Source organism: Harpia harpyja, chromosome 3 (assembly GCF_026419915.1).
Source record: "Harpia harpyja isolate bHarHar1 chromosome 3, bHarHar1 primary haplotype, whole genome shotgun sequence".
Taxonomy (NCBI): Eukaryota; Metazoa; Chordata; class Aves; order Accipitriformes; family Accipitridae; genus Harpia; species Harpia harpyja.
Genome location: NC_068942.1, coordinates 9,429,233 through 9,445,863, shown reverse-complemented (window position 1 = coordinate 9,445,863; position 16,631 = coordinate 9,429,233). Strand labels below are relative to the sequence as shown.

The 16,631-nt window shown below is 41.5% G+C and overlaps 1 protein-coding gene across 6 annotated transcripts in view; it reads right to left on the bottom strand.

The window, feature by feature from the left end:
• Positions 1-2,667: 2,667 nt before the first annotated feature.
• DSE (dermatan sulfate epimerase) overlaps positions 2,668-16,631 on the bottom strand; it is a 38,393-nt gene continuing 24,429 nt past the window's right edge. For 5 of the 6 annotated variants that reach the window (XM_052781325.1, XM_052781327.1, XM_052781326.1 and 2 more), the window contains 4 exons: positions 15,447-15,700; positions 11,438-11,677; positions 9,718-9,925; positions 2,668-5,707 (listed from right to left, as the gene is read on the bottom strand). In XM_052781325.1, coding sequence (XP_052637285.1) covers positions 3,946-5,707; positions 9,718-9,925; positions 11,438-11,677; positions 15,447-15,700 — 2,464 coding nt within the window. In that variant the 3' untranslated portion in view covers positions 2,668-3,945. Of the gene's footprint in view, positions 5,708-9,717; positions 9,926-11,437; positions 11,678-15,446; positions 15,701-16,631 lie in introns of those variants that run through there. The other variant, XM_052781330.1, reaches the window with a different exon arrangement.

Below are 16,631 nucleotides of genomic sequence, written 5' to 3'. Positions count from 1 at the left end.
TGCTCCATTCCCTTTGCTTCCTTTAGTCACAATGATGTATATAACATACATAGCCAATTTTTAGCTGGACTCAAAAAGTCATTAAAAAATCTAAAAACCAGATTCCACCCTCAAACATACACACTGTTACCTGTGGGCTGAATCCCCATTCACTTTGTTCAGAATACACTGAACTAACTTTAGACTAATTTAGACTGCAGCCCTGAAATGAAGCATGCATGACTGAACATCAGCTATTGAAGAGAAGTTGAGTGAAGTCAGCGGGGTCTCAGATGAATACAGGAACTCACCCACATACACCCAGTTGTAGGATAGCCATCTTTTCCTGTGGTCAGAGATGCAGAAATTTAACATTTTTAGAAACCAAAAAGAAGCAGAATAAGAATGTGAGCAGAGGCACGTGCCAGAAACACTTCACTGTTGTGACTCCATTTAAAATAGGGAGTGAAAGATACCTTTGCTACTGGGTACCATACAGTGACAATTCAAAAGTTGTTCAGTATACCCAATCCAGATGAAACTAGTGCTAAGTGCCTCTGCCATAGACAGAACTCACTGACACTGCTTCTCTCTTGCATTTCAGACAACGGATTCAAAGGCGAGGCCAGCATCCTCTCTTGTGTCAGCAAGCATTGAGGAACACCAACCTTCTCCAGCCCTCCCACCACCCAGTAGGGCTATCTGCGCTGATGCCGTCTACCTGCTCTTCCTCACCGCACTTCCTAGTAAAGCAAGGGCAGCCCAGATTTTTCGGGGCTTGAACTGTTTCTTCATTGTGACACAGACACTTCTACCCAACAGCCTGTGTTGCTGGTTGCCGATGGCATGGAACCATCTGTTCTTCCATTTGCTTCAAATTCCATTAAAAAATTATGATCTTTGATAAGGAATGAGAGGGACAAGAAGAATGGAAGTAAAGAATGGAAACAAAACTTACATGAATGTTGGAGAGGGACTTTTCAAAGGCTCTGGCCTGGAAAAGAATAAGTAAGAAAGTACACAAGATTCTTTTCGTATCCGAACTATACTCAGCACAATTACGGCTTCATCACTAGTTGAAGCAAACTTTCGTTGCCCTATCTGAATCAAAGTTACATCTGTGTAAGTGGAGTTCAGAGTGTCCAGTAATGACAGTCATATGCAGGTAACATAAATCTTTAACAGAAAGGTATCAGATGCAAACCAAGCACAGGCTGGAAAACAATTGGATTCCCACTTTATGCTGAAATTGGGCTGGTCTCCCATTCAGGAGGACAGCCTGGTACATTTAATTTCCCTTCACTCCATCATTGCATGTACACTATTCATTTGAATGCTGGGCTGCTTTAAAAGCTACTTTAAGACTTGGCTGTGAGCATGGGCAGCTCTTGCAACCTCCTCTTTCCCTTTGTATTGCTAGAATGGTGCAGAGAAGTGTAGTGTAAATGAGAGCTAACGTCCAGGACCATACCTTACTTTCTAATCTCTGTAATTCTGCAGCTTCACTTGACAGCTACACAAATCCCATGCTAGAATTCAGATGGCACACTACAAAGCAAACCAAGAAATGCAGGTATTTCTCAAAAGCCTTCTAGACTATAGGTTGGCTTTCTATAGCTAATTGTTCAAAGCAATAGCAAATTGGCACCAGGTAAATGTGCATAAACATGAAATAAAGTGAAATATTTGTACAAACTCCACTGGTGACATTAGCCTGATAAAGGCTAAAAGCTACCACAGCTCTGTATTTTCCTGAAGGCTCACGTGGCTGCAAAGAGGAAATGGAGACACAAGCACAGGTTATTTGCTTATAATGCATAATGACTCCCTGAATTACCCTGGGGCAATTTTATGGCACTGGCTCCCAGTGGAGGGATGTGCCAGGCTATACAACTAAACTGCAACAGCACCTGCATCTTGATTTTTCAGTGTTTCATGGCCAACAACAGTATTGCCTAATATTGGAGAACTAACCAACAGTGTCTTTGAAGCTGAACATAACCCAACAGCTATTTCTGCCTGTCTTCATGTTAACACATTACTAAGGCAGAAATAAGGAATTTTCCAGTGATTACACAGCCTGTCACAATCTAGTCATGCTTCCAGCAGGCACCACTACAAACATGGAGCTATACTGGGTGACACTCCCCAGGCTCAGCTCTCTTCACCTTAAACAATTAAGTGGGTGATTTGAAATAGGTGATTAACCACCCTACATTGCCTTTTGCAATTAGGGAAAAGGAAAAGTTATGTCTTGAAGGTGTTTCAAGGTCTTAGGTGGACCGAGTAGTTATCTGAAGGCTCTCTTTCTCCACTGACTATACATGAATCAGAAATTAACTGGAGTCTTAAATCTTTGCTCAGACTAAATGTACCACATTTCACTGGATAAATGCAGGCACTGGAGACTGCAGTAGGGCTTATGTATGTGAATACAGTGCTCAGAACTGGCTCAGTAGCTGGAACCTAGTGAAAATATTCTGATCTGTTCACTGGAGATATTTAGACAAGGAAGCTCATCACATTTCAACACACAGACTCGCAGAAGGCTTAAAAGCAGCAATGTAGGTAACAGATACCTTAATGGGTGTAAGGAAGAGGAAACAAAGGTTTGTGGTTTGAACAAAGTGCTGATGAACATCATTAAAATATTTTTGCCGATAATTGCAGTAATCAAAGAAAAACAACTTTTCCACAGAGACAATTACAATGTTTTTATTTAGCAAATGTACTGGAAGAATTGTTTTTCTGTAAAGACATACAGATATGGCCCAATTCCACAGAGCTTCCATTCTCTCAAATAGCTATGATTTTTTGAAATCAGTTTAATTAACAGAAGGGGATATACGTGGAGACGTCAAACTTATTTTTGTCATAAACCACATGATTCCATTTACCACTAATCCCCAAATAATTGACCCGGGGCCACCAAGAGCTTGCAGAACCCTTGCTGGTGCTTTATAGAGAACAGGCTTTCACACAATTTTAACTGTCCTCTGTTTCTAGCCATGTGAACAGAAAAAAGACATTAAGTACTTCCTTAATACCTCTTTTTCCATACTGGCAGTTGCTGAGGTTACCACAGGATCGCTTTGGTTTTTTTGTTTGTATTTTTACAATTGCATAAGGAAGGGCAGTGATCTAGAACATTATTTCCCTACTAAGATGTGCTTTAAACTATAGAAAACTTTTGTGAAACCTTGCCTTGTAAAATTGAGAACAGACCCTACAGCATTCATCCTTCTACAGTCTACACTTGACTGAAAGATAAAGGGTTTTTTTCCTGAGAATTGTGTTCCTTTATACTTTGAGTTAGCCCCATATTTGCCTTCTGCTACCGCCTACTAGGTGCTGTGCCTCTCACGTGGCAAGTACCGACATGATTGCCATTTCCACTGTGCCAGACTGTAAAGCATGGAAGAGATGACATGATGTAAGGGTCTGCAATAATTATACAGGAGTGTCCCATATTGAAGCATTCTTTGGTTTGGCAGAGAGAAATGAAGTCTACTGCTAAGATCTGCTTTGCATACTTGTGTTTGAATGTCTTTTTCTTAAGAGAATGTCCAGAGACATCCATAGCAGCCTGAAATGAAAACTCACTAAATGCAAACCCAGTTCTGTATAAAAAAGAAGCCCTTAGAAACAAATCTATTAAGAGGGCTCTTCTCACCAAAAAATTAATTACAACTTTATATTACTGAACTCTGATGAACAAAGCATAACATTCCCTCAGATGTGAGGCCCAACTCAAAACACAAAGGAGGAGTACTTATTAAGTACTTAGTTTTCTGAGATATTCATTGCTTGCCCTATTCTTCCATCCCTTCTGGTCTGAAAACAATCTTTCCCCAGCTGTTTTTGGAATGTTTCAGAAAAAAGAAGAAAAACTTTGGCCCTATTAGGGTTAATGCTTTTGCATAGACGTATATGACCATAAACTGGTCGACTAGTAGAGGTCGTCTGCTAACATTGTGACTGAGAACAGGAAGAATACAGCCACAATAATATACAGCTGTCTACTAAAAGTATTGCATACAGACATCTTTGGCCATGCAGTCTCTTAGCCTTCTGAAAATATGTGAGCTGCATTGCTAACATGACAAAAAAAATAGCAATGTTGAGAATTAGAAAGAGGCGGGTATAAGAAGCTGAGATTGATGGGGCACTACTTCGAGCAGTTGTCACCATCTGTGCCAGCCCTGATCGGCCTTTGACTGACACCCCAGTTTTGTGCTTCACATAAGTGATATCTGCAAAATCCAGAAGATCTTTCATTTCCTCGTCTTCATCTACAGGCAACTCTTTTTGTGCTTGAGTCTGTGCCTTTTGTCGCACTTTTCTTTCATTCACCTCAATTTGTGCAAAAATGTCAGGAACGGCATCGACAAATTTGTAGCCTTTGGCTACCTTTCTGTTTTTCTTTGCTCTGCCATGCTGCTGCTGCTGCCTCTGTGAGATTGCAAATATCCTGTCAATGGCCTCCTCTGTCTGTCTCTTATCTGAAAACCTCAGCAGGCGCTCAGCGGTCTTCCTAAAGCTGGCTGTGTTGCGTACACGAGACAAGATCTGCTTCTCGAGCTGCTGGAAAACAGGCTTAAAATGCTGCAGGTTCCTCTCCACAATCCCTACATAGTCCTTCACTTCTGGCACTGCAGAGCTCCTGATGGCAGAGGCTCGGTCAAAGACAATTTTCTGGCGGTCTGCAATAACCTGTGCAAAGGCAGAGCGGGACCCATCCTCAACGAGCCACAGGTACACCGCGTAGGCATGCTCACTGGTGGTAACAAAAACATCCAGCTGCGGAGAATCTCCACGGACGGTGAAGCTCTGCACGTCAACTGAAGGCCCAATGAAAAGGTAAATGGCCCTCGTGACGGGGTGCCTCAAGAGGGTCGTTACATTCACGTAGTTCGTTCCATTGTACGGGTAGCCCCGGGGATACATCCTTGAGGCGATGGTAGCTTTCTCGCTGTGGCCAGTGTCGTCCATCCAGTACATCTTATATATCCCATCACGGTGCCTAATAAAGGCCCCATGGACATCATCAACAACCGTTTCTTCAAAAGGCACATCCACATTGTGGAAGAAACTGGTTGCTGCCTCCAGGGGACTGTCATCTTCTAGATGGATTTGGTCCACTAGCAAGAGAAGCTGGGGATGGAGAAGTATGAGGTTTCTTTGCAATTTTCTCAGCTTCAGTTTAGGATTGTATGCACCCACTCCTTCTCCCCTGATAAAAACCACCCCGCTTCTCTCCATGGCGGCAACCACTCGTCCCTGACAGTCACCAGCCAAGTCATGTTTATATTTAAGCCACTTTGAGGAACAGTCTTCTGTAATCTGCCCTTCCCATGGGGAGAAGCAGCTCTTGGACACGGCAGGGGAAAACATCAACACATTATTAAAAAAAGTATATTTTGGCCCATACAGAGCTTCTGTTATGAAAGGTACACCGTTGGGAGCAAAAGTAAAGGAGTTCTGGTCCGGGTGTTCATGGCCAGCATTAAAGTTCCTCCACCCCTTGATCCACTCTTTGTACTTGTTCTTATGAACAATATCATATATTGCACGTCCTCCCAGCTTTCCTGACTTGAAGGAAAGGAAAGGCCTGTTGATTTCAGCTGGCAAAGCACTTCCATAGGTTACTACTCCCCAGTCCTCAAAATAATGCAGCTTAGGAACCCCGTAGTCTGGAGGAGGTACAGAGCGCAAACTTGCATCATACCTGCCAAAAAGACGAGGAAAATGGGTTTAAAAATCACTTGACTGATTCCATTATCAGCACCTGCACAAAACTCAAAAACCAATTCATTATTTACGTCAAGGAGCAAGCTAACAATATAAAGCCCACATGTATGCTTCCTGAGTGAACTAATCATATAGTTGTAGTGATATTTATCATACTAATGCCTACACAAATTTCTTGTGTGCTTTTTACAGAATAATAGCTGAAAGCATCTGCTCTACATTTAAAACAAGCAATCCTTCCACAGTCCAAAAATAAGGTACCACTAGTTTCAAACTAGCCACATTTTGTCTTATATCATAAAGCTACTGCATCCCAAAGAAGAGGAAGTCAGGCAAAAATGCCAGGGGGCCTGCAGGGATGAACAAGGAGCTCCTGGACAAACTCAAACACAAAAAGGAAGCCTACAGAGGGTGGAAACAAGGACAGGTAGCCTGGGAGGAATATAGAGAAATTGTCCGAGCAGCCAGGGATCAGGTGAGAAAAGCTAAAACCCTGATAGAATTAAATCTGGCCAGGGACGTCAAGGACAACAAGAAAAGCTTCTATAGGTACATCGGTGATAAAAGGAAGACTAGGGAAAATGCAGGCCCTCTCCGGAAGGAAATGGGAGACCTGGTTACCCAGGACATGGAGAAGGCTGTGGTACTCGATGGATTTTTGCCTCAGTCTTCACCGGCAAGTGCTCCAGCTACACTGCCCAAGTCGCAGAAGGCAAAGGCAGGGACTGGGAGAATGAAGAACCGCCCACCATAGGAGAAGATCAGGTTCAAGACCATCTAAGGAACCTGAAAGTGCACAAGTCCATGGGACCTGATGAGATGCATCTGCAGATCCTGAGGGAACTGGTGGATGAAGTGGCCTAAGCCACTATCCATCGTATTTGAGAAATTGTGGCAGTCCGGTGAAGTTCCCACTGATTGGAAAAGGAGAAGCATAAACCCCATTTTTAAAGAGGGAAAAAAGGAAGACTTGGGGAACTACAGGCCAATCAGTCTCACCTCTCTGCCCAGCAAGATCATGGAGCGGATCCTCCTGGAAACTATGCTAAGGCACATGGAAAATAAGGAGGTGATTGGTGACAGCCAACATGGCTTCACTAAGGGCAGATCGTGCCTGACAAATCTGGTGGCCTTCTGCAATGGGGTTACAGCATTGGTGGATGAGGGAAGAGCAATGGATGTCATCTACCTGGACTTGTATAAAGCATTTGACAATGTCCCGCATGACATCCTTGTCTCTAAATTGGAGACACGGATTTGACGAATGGACCACTCGGTGGATAAGGAATTGGCCGGATGGTCGCCCTCAAAGAGTTGTGGTCAACGGCTCGATGTCCGAGTGGAGAGTAGTGACGAGTGGTGTTCCTCAGGGGTTGGTATTGGGACCGGCAGCGTTCAACATCTTTGTCAGTGACATGGATAGTGGGATTGAGCGCACCCTCAGCAAGTTTGCTGATGACACCAAGTTGTGTGGTGCGGTCGACATGCTGGAGGGAAGGGATGCCATCCAGAGGGACCTTGACAGGCTTGAGAGGTGGGCCTGTGCAAACTTCATGAAGTTCAACAAAGCCAAGTGCAAGGTCCTGCATATGGGCTGGGGCAATCCCAAGCACAAATACAGGGTGGGCGACGAGTGGATTAAAAGCAGCCCTGTGGAGAAGTAGTTGGGGGTGTTGGTTGACGAGAAGATCAACATGACCCAGCAATGTGCTCTCGCAGCCCAGAAAGCCAACCGTATCTTGGGCTGTATCAAAAGAAACGTGACCAGCAGGTCAAGGGAGGTGATTCTCCCCCTTTACTCTGCTCTCGTGAGACCCTACTTGTAGTACTGCATTCAGCTCTGGGGCCCCCAACATCAGAAGGACATGGACCTGTTGGAGCAAGTCCAGAGGAGGGCCATGAAGATGATCAGAGGGCTGGAGCACCTCTCCTATAAAGACAGGCTGAGAGAGTTGGGATTGTTCAGCCTGGAGAAGAGAAGGCTCCGGGGAGACCTTATAGCAGCCTTCCAGTACCTAAAGGGGGCCTGCAGGAAAGCTGGAGAAGGGACTTTTTACAAGGGCATGTAGTGATAGTACAAGGAGTAATGGCTTTAAACTGAAAGAGGGAAGATTTAGATGAGATGTAAGGCAGAAGTTCTTCACTGTGAGGGTGGTGAGGCACTGGAACAGGTTGCCCAGAGAGGCTGTGGATGCCCCATCCCTGGAAGTGTTCAAGGCCAGGTTGGATGGGGCTTTGAGCAACCTGGTCTAGTGGAAGGTGTCCCTGCCCATGGCAGAGGGATTGGACTAGATGATCTTTGAAGATCCTTTCCAACCCAAACCATTTTATGATTGATTCTATGCAATTTTTATTGACTGCAATAAAAATCTTTAAAAAAGGCACATTAGGACCAGGCTGTAAATACCGTCTATTTTGCACTAGACATCAACATTTGCACCTGTTTACTGACTACTTAACCAAGAGAAGCAGTGTATCTGTTTCCCCAAACCAATGGTAATAGAAGTCTGTAGTCTCCAAACAGAATTAGCAATAAACTAAAAATTAATGAAAAGGCATTTTAGAGGATAAATTTTTATGATTTATATTGCTTAGTGTATGTTAGTTTCCTTCTCCAACTAGTTTGAAGAAAAATTTGCATGGCTTTCTTTTATAAACTGTAAGATATAAGACATTCGGTTTAAAAAGAGGTCTTAATTCCAGAAAAGGTTACATTGCTTACAATTTTTGTTTTATCTGATCTACAGGAATTAAAACAAAAAATACCCCACAACCAACCACAGAAAACAAAACCTAATCTTCTGGCATTGTTTTTAAGCAACCAAAGTAAACAAAACCACCAATAAGCCCAGTAATATTTCTGTTAGATGGTTCCTCGTCAGATTTATTCTCTACAGCTAACCAGGAGCCTCTGTCAAGCCCTAGACAATCACAGCTCATGTCCTGCATATGGCTTTGGGTAATTCCAACCAGCTCCGGAAGCCTGCTCTATATGGTCCTTGATGGAGATTTCCCTAAAAGCAGACCTCTTTCCTGAGACTTTAATGCAAGCGGACATGCTCATCAGAGGAGCAACACTGCAGCACAGGGAAAAGGCAATTGTTGGAATATTCAGATAATTTTTGGTTTTTTTTTACTCCGGTGCTCTTAAAAAATTTCTTTCCCTTTGACACCAAAAAGAATTTTCTAGGTATAAATTCCCAAGACTTCCATGGAGACGCAGGAGAAAAGAATGATGGAATGGGGTTGTAGAGGAGAGATTCTGTATTTTGCAAATAACAAGATGAAGGGTGCTTGGAGCCTAATAAACATGCATTCTAATGTGCATATCATAAATGCAAAACAATATATATTCAATAATATTTTTTTTGTAAGGGAGAGAAATAGAGCTAAACTGACCCCTCGAAAATGTACTTGTTCTCTCCACAGACTGAGGGAATTTATACGTATATCTAAAGCCTCCTGGGTCTTTTAATTTCTTACCTTTAGAAGATTGACATACAAGTTAGCAGAGTTGTAAATTACATGGAAAATATGGATCTAGTCATCTATCATGACATTTTTTCTAAGCATGACTTGCAAATTAGTGTGCAAAAACAACTAATAGTAGCCTTACTGCCTACATTACTTTAGCTTTTAAAAGAAAGCTTATATTATTATTTACAGCTTTTAAAAGAAAACTATGCTTTAAATATTCACCTAATTAATTATTAAAGAACACAGCGGGATTAAAACCCATTAGAGTAGACCAAATAAACCAATGAATACATGCAGGCAAATTTTCAGTCCTTTTGGAACTGCTTGAAACTGTAGCAACACATACTGTGCATCTATGCCAAGCGAAGTTCTTCTGAGCCTAATGACTCTCTGGGTCGCGCATGGCCAGCCTGATCTCTGCTTCTACAGTACAAATCTAAAGATAACGAATTATCACTAATAGCAAACAGCTGTCAGGTTCCCTTTGAGCCCACTCATTCCCTTTCATACCAGAGAAATTCAGTGTGGAGAGTGCACCACCTCTGCCCTTTGGATGGTGTCCCCGGGCCCTCCACCACTCGGTTCCTTCTGATCTGCTCTGCCAACCAGTTCCCGCTGCCGTTGCGCATGACAAACTTGTCAAGAAACACCAGCTGGCTCTCCGGCCCGTAGAACCAGTTATAGTTGGAATCCGCGATGGCCACAGTTCTCTGAAACCCTTGGGAAAAAGTCAAAAGGAATGTGAGAAAGAACAAATAAATGTACAAAGATGCGCTTGTAGAGCGTGAAGGTGAAGCCAAGCAGTACGAACAGATACAAACAGAAACAGCCCTTTCAGATGTTTATAGACCCACTTGTAAATGAGCCATAAACAGGTTACACAGGAGCTGTTTCCTTCTGCTGTAGGTAACTTGAATACTCACCTTTCTTCTTTGGCTATGAGCTACAGACAGTCAAAGTACTACAAAAAATGTAAGAAGCAATGTCCCATCCACTTCCTCTCCTCGCTCAAATCTGGCAAAGGTAGCTTTCTTTTCACAGCTTTCACTTTCCCTATGTCAATCCAAACTCTCTAAAGCAAGAAAACAGAGGTTCCCACAAGGAAAAGAAAAAGTCAGCTTCACCCTGAAACAGCTAGCACGAGTTCACTTTGCTCTTAGGAACCTCCCCCTGGTAGATGCCCGAGGTCTCACGTGGAGTCAGCGCAATTCTTTACATGCCTACGCTGGCAAGCCAAAGCTGTGCTCAGCCCCCCTTACATACATGGCTAGATCTGGAGTTCTTATAGCCAATAAAGTTATCGCTGTCTTTTCAACCATGAATTTGAACAATATAAGTTCCTAATGAAGTGTCCCTGCAAATAAGCAACAGAAATCCATCCCTGAAAACTTGCAAGGCTGCCTGAAACGTAATCTCTTCTGAAAGCTAGAAGGTGTCAGCAATATTTATTAACTTATAACTGTTTTTGTGTTTGTACATCTCCATCTTTCAGTCACAACTAGGACTTCAAATCAGAGATGCTAAAACACACTGTGAGAGACCAGAGAGTCTGCAAAAGATTCAGCAAAAGAAAAGAAATACTAAAAAGTCTGCAAAATTGACCCATTAGTGACGTCAGATATTTCTGTTTAATGCCCACATTGAAAAAAAAAAGGTTCATGTACCCCTGCACAGAGAAACCTATCATTTGAGTCAATTACATTTTCCATATGAAAAATATTTTAATAAAAATGGTATAAAAATCTATTTCAATGTTTTGTGAAAAACTGGTGATCATGTAAAACTTACCTATACTTTATTGATACTTTACTCTGGCTTTGTCATTTTCTATTCCTTTCACCTAGTATTTTAGCGTGATGATTTTTGGCAAAGGAAAAAATCAGTAAGAATCTTGAGTAATATTATTTTTCAAATGGAGAACCCTAGAAACAGGACTGTTTCAAACTCTGAAAACCAGAAATCAAATTCTGAACCATTGCTTTTTCTGCCAAGTGATGTTCCTATCTGGAACTGGTTTGAAAAGCCAGAGTTTAATAAATAATGATCTTTAGTAAGCAGTGATAAACAAGGATGTCACTGTTTTGATGGATGATGAAGGTAAAATCCAAGGAAAAGGTTATTTAAAAAAACCCCAAGTCCGATGTTATTTAAAAATGGCCTACTTCAAGTATGAAATTTCCTGCTGCTTCAAGAATTAGAAGACTCATCTTCATTCACTCAGATGACCTACCTGGCAGGACAGTCCTGTACATAAATGCAAAGTGCTGCTTGAGCCAGGGGTGGCTGAAGTGATTGATATCGAAGTGCCTTTGGACAAGAAACATGTACTGAAACAGCGACCTGGTCGTGTAGCTGCCATAGGCCACCCCTTCATAGAGGGAGCCATCTGTGACCTCCTGCAGCAGGACTACTGACTTCTCCATGATTGCCAACACTTGCTTGGTCCACAAGTAAGCTTCCTGAAGGTAGCCTGAAAGAAAAAGTTGTTGGCAAATCTGATTACACCACCATAGATCATGGATTATGTCATCTCTACTTCCACAGCGGGATCCTTTACAGCAAGGAATCTGCAATCCAGAGCTCTAAAATACAACCTAGCGCTGCAGCATCCCTGTAGTTCTAGGGTGAAAAATAAACCACTGTATTTAAACACAGCAAAGCAAGGTCACATGAGCAGGGAAAATCTATCAAACACCTTTTGCTAATAATGTGGGATTATGCTTTCTATCTTAAAAGGAAAATTTCCTTAATGCGTTCAGGACATGCAAAAAGGGAAGAGCCACACCAAGACTATTTATTGTATTTCAAATTAAAGCCTTATGAAAACAGGCTGATGGTCCCCACTAGAGGGCTCCAATAACGCAAATATTCTAATGGTCATTTTTCACTGGCAGGATCACCAGCGTGGTAAAGAGATCCTCAGAGTTTAAAAATACAAAGAAGTTTACATTTGAGCTGCAGTTAACTGATATTCTACTAATACATGCTCTATTTTAAGACACGCTCCGTTCTACTTATTTTTTCACTTTATTGTACAACCTAAAGAGCTATCCAAATAGAAGTTATTTTGGAAAAGTTTTGCAAGGTTAATTCCAAAGGCAGATTCCTCAGTTCCAGAATAAAATTAATCTTCCAACCAGGTTAAGTTGCAGCCTCCATGTATACAAGCCCTAAATAGTTACATTTCTTCTGAAGACTTTCGGAGACCTTACTATTTTGGTCTGCTCTACCCAAATCAAGAGCTGGAAAGAGGTTGCGAGAAGACCTTGTCAGGGCTTGTCTGCCTTCACTAAGGAACAAGCACACACACGAGAGCCTCAGCACTGCATTTACATATTGCAGAAGTCAGCACGTGGATCCCAGCAGAGGAATCCACTTATTTTCTTTTGGATTCACTGGCAAGAGAGGTAGGATTAAACAGAGACCAACCGCCTTGCACTTCTATATGACAACTTCGTGTCTACCAAACTCAAAGTGTCTGGACACAGATTTAACCAGACTTATTTCCACCATAGAGCAGAACTCAGCTGGCATATATTACACCCCATTATGTGGTGAAGCGGTGCCTGCTGAATGAAACGCAGGTGCCAGGCTAAGGCAGTATGAGCTACATTCAAACCCACTACTAAGACTGTTTCATTTCATTGCCACAATTACAGTATTTATGCTCAGCAGAGTGATGAGCAATTCGGACATCCTACGAGTCAAGGCTGCCAAATCCTGCTCAGTTATCAGATAAAAAATTGCAATGTCTAAGTTAAACAGACAACCTGAATCTAACACGGTATTTTTATCTACTGGCTGAAAAGATAACTATGATGGGGAAGGCCTGAGCAACAGGGGCAGGTGGCACTAACTTCCACTTACTCTACTCACAGCTATCTTGACACTATTTCATTACTCTGATGGAGTTAGCAGCACAGCGGTCTGTCCGAATAAAATCCCAAATGCTTCCACCCTTGTTTTCCCTCGTGACATCACAGCCACAATAGCTAGCTTTTGACTACTGCACTAGCGAGAATGGTATTTTCCATGGTTCAGCACAGTACATTTACCATTGTAATGCATGTATGTTCCGTTTATTTAGTGTATATCTATGCTATAACCCTATACCTGTAGTATATTAAAAGAATGATAATACATTAGAATGAAAAAAGTAAGACACTCAACACCTTCTCAGGCTACACAACAAACCAGAACAAATCTCACCTAAAATTAGCAGTATCTATACCAAGGTAGGCCTTATTCAAGTTTCTTTTTTGAGTATCTGAGTGTTTACTTTAACTACAAAGACTTCAATATATGTGTGTGCCTAGAATTCATTTCAATTAGTTTCATTTTTCAGTCCTATGACAATGTTTACATGTTTTAAAGCTGGCTATTTAGTCTCTGCATGCTTCAATAGCTGAATTGTGTTTAAAATTATTAGTTGGAATTTAAACCTTTTGGGAGAAAGCTCTACACTAGGATACACTATTTGCAATTGCTATGCATCTGATACAGGAAGAATAGTATGTTTGCTCCCTTTCTCCCTTCCTTTTTTTTTTGTCCTTCAGAAAAAGTCTTTCATCTTGGAATGACAATTTTTTAAAAAAACTTTTTTTTTTTTAATTTTAGACCAGCAGAAAAACTTCATTTAAATTGTCATTTTTTAAAAATAAAGTTGCTCTATATTGAAAACAACTGAATTTTCATTTAGAAATATACAGTCTGTTTTGACCTACTTTTGTTTGAAATATCATCACAATTTTCAAATTGCTCAAGTGTTGCTGAATTTGCTTCTCCTCCACCCCCCAAAAACCCCACTAACCTTTGGTGAAAGAAATATTGCCCATCTTTACCATTGTTTGGCACAAAGCATACTTATGGTCTATAGTCTAATGAAAAGCAGAGTCATCTTGCAAACTGCCAGCTTTCTGCAACAACGGAGGCTTGGGGAAGGATGGAATTATGAGGAATTTAGCAAAACCCACTGAATAAACATGATCTGAGTCTTCAATTTGTGGAAGGCAAGATAGGAGGAAAGGGAATAACTTCCACACACACTCTTGCTGCTTTTCAGTGTATGCACATCAGTGAATGTGCTTGTTGAGACAAACGCTTCACAAAAAGATGATCCCCCCAAACACAGTAGGTGCCACAGTTTTTTGTCACACTTCTTTGGGCATCTAAAAGCTCCAACAATGGGCAGATGTGCCTTTGCTTGGCAGGGCTGTACAGCTTGGCAATGCCATCAGCATCCAAAAACTGATTTTCTTTGACTTGCAGCAAGTAAGTAATTCCATTGGGCATCATGTTTTCAAAATACTCCTAGTACATATTAAAGAATCACTTGATAAAATACTGACGCATTTTTATAAAAGCAGGAGCTGGCTCCATGACTTCCACCTCTCAGACCCCAAACCACTGGGGTTTAAAGTCAGGATTTCTAATCTGCTCTCTCCCTCTGACTCCGTGACTTGCATTCTCGTTTACGCTGTGTATCACTTAGACAGGAGGAGAGGGATAGCCCCCAGGCAGAGCAGCCAAAAGCAAGCGGTGAGGCTATTTACCTGGGAACTGGGAAGGACGAGTTTAAGTCCTGGAAGCAAAGAAGGAGATGACACCTGGCACAGACACCTCTTGGATGACGGTTTTGGGGTGCAAGGGCTTAGTTCAGAGGGAAAAAGGTAAAGCCCTGCTCATCTCCATAGAAAAGGATGCTGGAAAGAAAGGTCCTGAGCTGTGGCCTTTGGGTGGATAAAGTTATACCTTTGCAGCTCTCTCAGGGAGACAGGACAGAAGTCTTGGATGAAATTCCTGGTTATCCTCTTATCTAGCTCCCAGCTCAGAGTGTGGGGTGTTTCTGACTGCTGACCTTCTCAGTGCGTTGTGTAAGGAGAGCAAGGACATCGCTCTTTACTGATCATCTACCCTGAAAGACCCTGTCTGTAAATCTGGACTGGACAGACTATACACAAGGCGATTTTTGATTCTTACAAACAGTGAGGTAAGAATTTCAGAATCACTTAGATAACTGAATTTATATACACAGGTATATATGCATATATATTATACCTTGTACATCTGCCCACACACTTTTGTTCTATTCAGCAAATCAAATTTTTCTAAGCAGCAAAGAGCAAACCCAACACTGCTGTACTCTCAGAAGCATTTCTATCAGTTCCTGAACTTTGCTGCATAAATGGCTGATTGAGTTGATACACTTCAGAAAAACGTTCCTGTGTTTTAGCACATACCTTGATTCATCAGAACCAGGCTTCCAGCCAGCAGGGCCACACAGTTGGTAGGCTGGTGGTTGTGGAGGTACTGGAAGCCCCATCCACGTCTGTATGATGTTTCGTACATATATCCCGAGGCATTGGCAATTACCTCAAGAAATCTCTCTTGTTGAGTCTTGCTAAGATAGCTGTACAAGAAGTCATACGCGGTGGCAAAACCAACTAAGGAGTGAGCAAGAGGGACCTCATCCCACGGAGCATCCTTCACTAGCCTGTCAATAAAGAAAGGTGCCAATTAATTGAGTTTCACCTACTTATTTTTCTCCATTACCATACTGTGAGGCGTGTATGACAATGTCTCTGAAGTTAGGCAATTCCATGTTGAATTTTAACACAGTAGTAAGCTACTTACCAAGTCTCTGAGACCATTTTTTCTTTCCTAAGTACAGATGTTAACCTTCAAAGTTCATTAATTTTCTTAGAAAGATTAAGTTGTTAAATATTAAAACAGTGCTTGCAATATTCTGGGTTTTGCTAGGAGAAACAGATATGCAGAATATTGGTTGTACAGAAACAGAATCTATTTATCTGAAGCAATATTCACATCATTTTTGTGAGAAAGTAACATCCCATAGTTTATACTCCTCCAAAAATCTCTAACAACAACCCTTTTCTTTTCCAAAGGAGCCAAATGTTGATAAATTCCTGAATGGTGGCTATGGGACTGAAGTTGTCTTTAAAGCAAGTATAATAAAATAACTCACTATGCTGTTTCTTCATTTCCCAAATGCATTCAAGGGTAAAAGTAGAGATGATGAAATTTACTTTCGTGACTACAGTTCAAATTAACATGCTTATTAGCATTAACCCCCCCAGTGTTTAACATAAAACAGATGCAAAATTATGCCACTACTCAAAATTATTTTCTAGGAACTACCTGCTTGTATCCAATAATTACATTGAACTTAGCAAAATAGTAAATTTGTACCAAGAAAATTCATAACAGAGGTGGAGGTAGTGTAGAACAAATACTTCTCTTAAATCAAGCATACATTGTGTAGCAAAGACTTTAGTTTTGCGGTGCTGACAGTACTTTCAGGCCACAGTTCTTCTACAGAAAAGGAAATGTGAAGGAATACACACTGAAAAAAAAATCTTTGATAAACTGAACAATCATTAGTTGCTTTCATGGTTGTTCTCTTC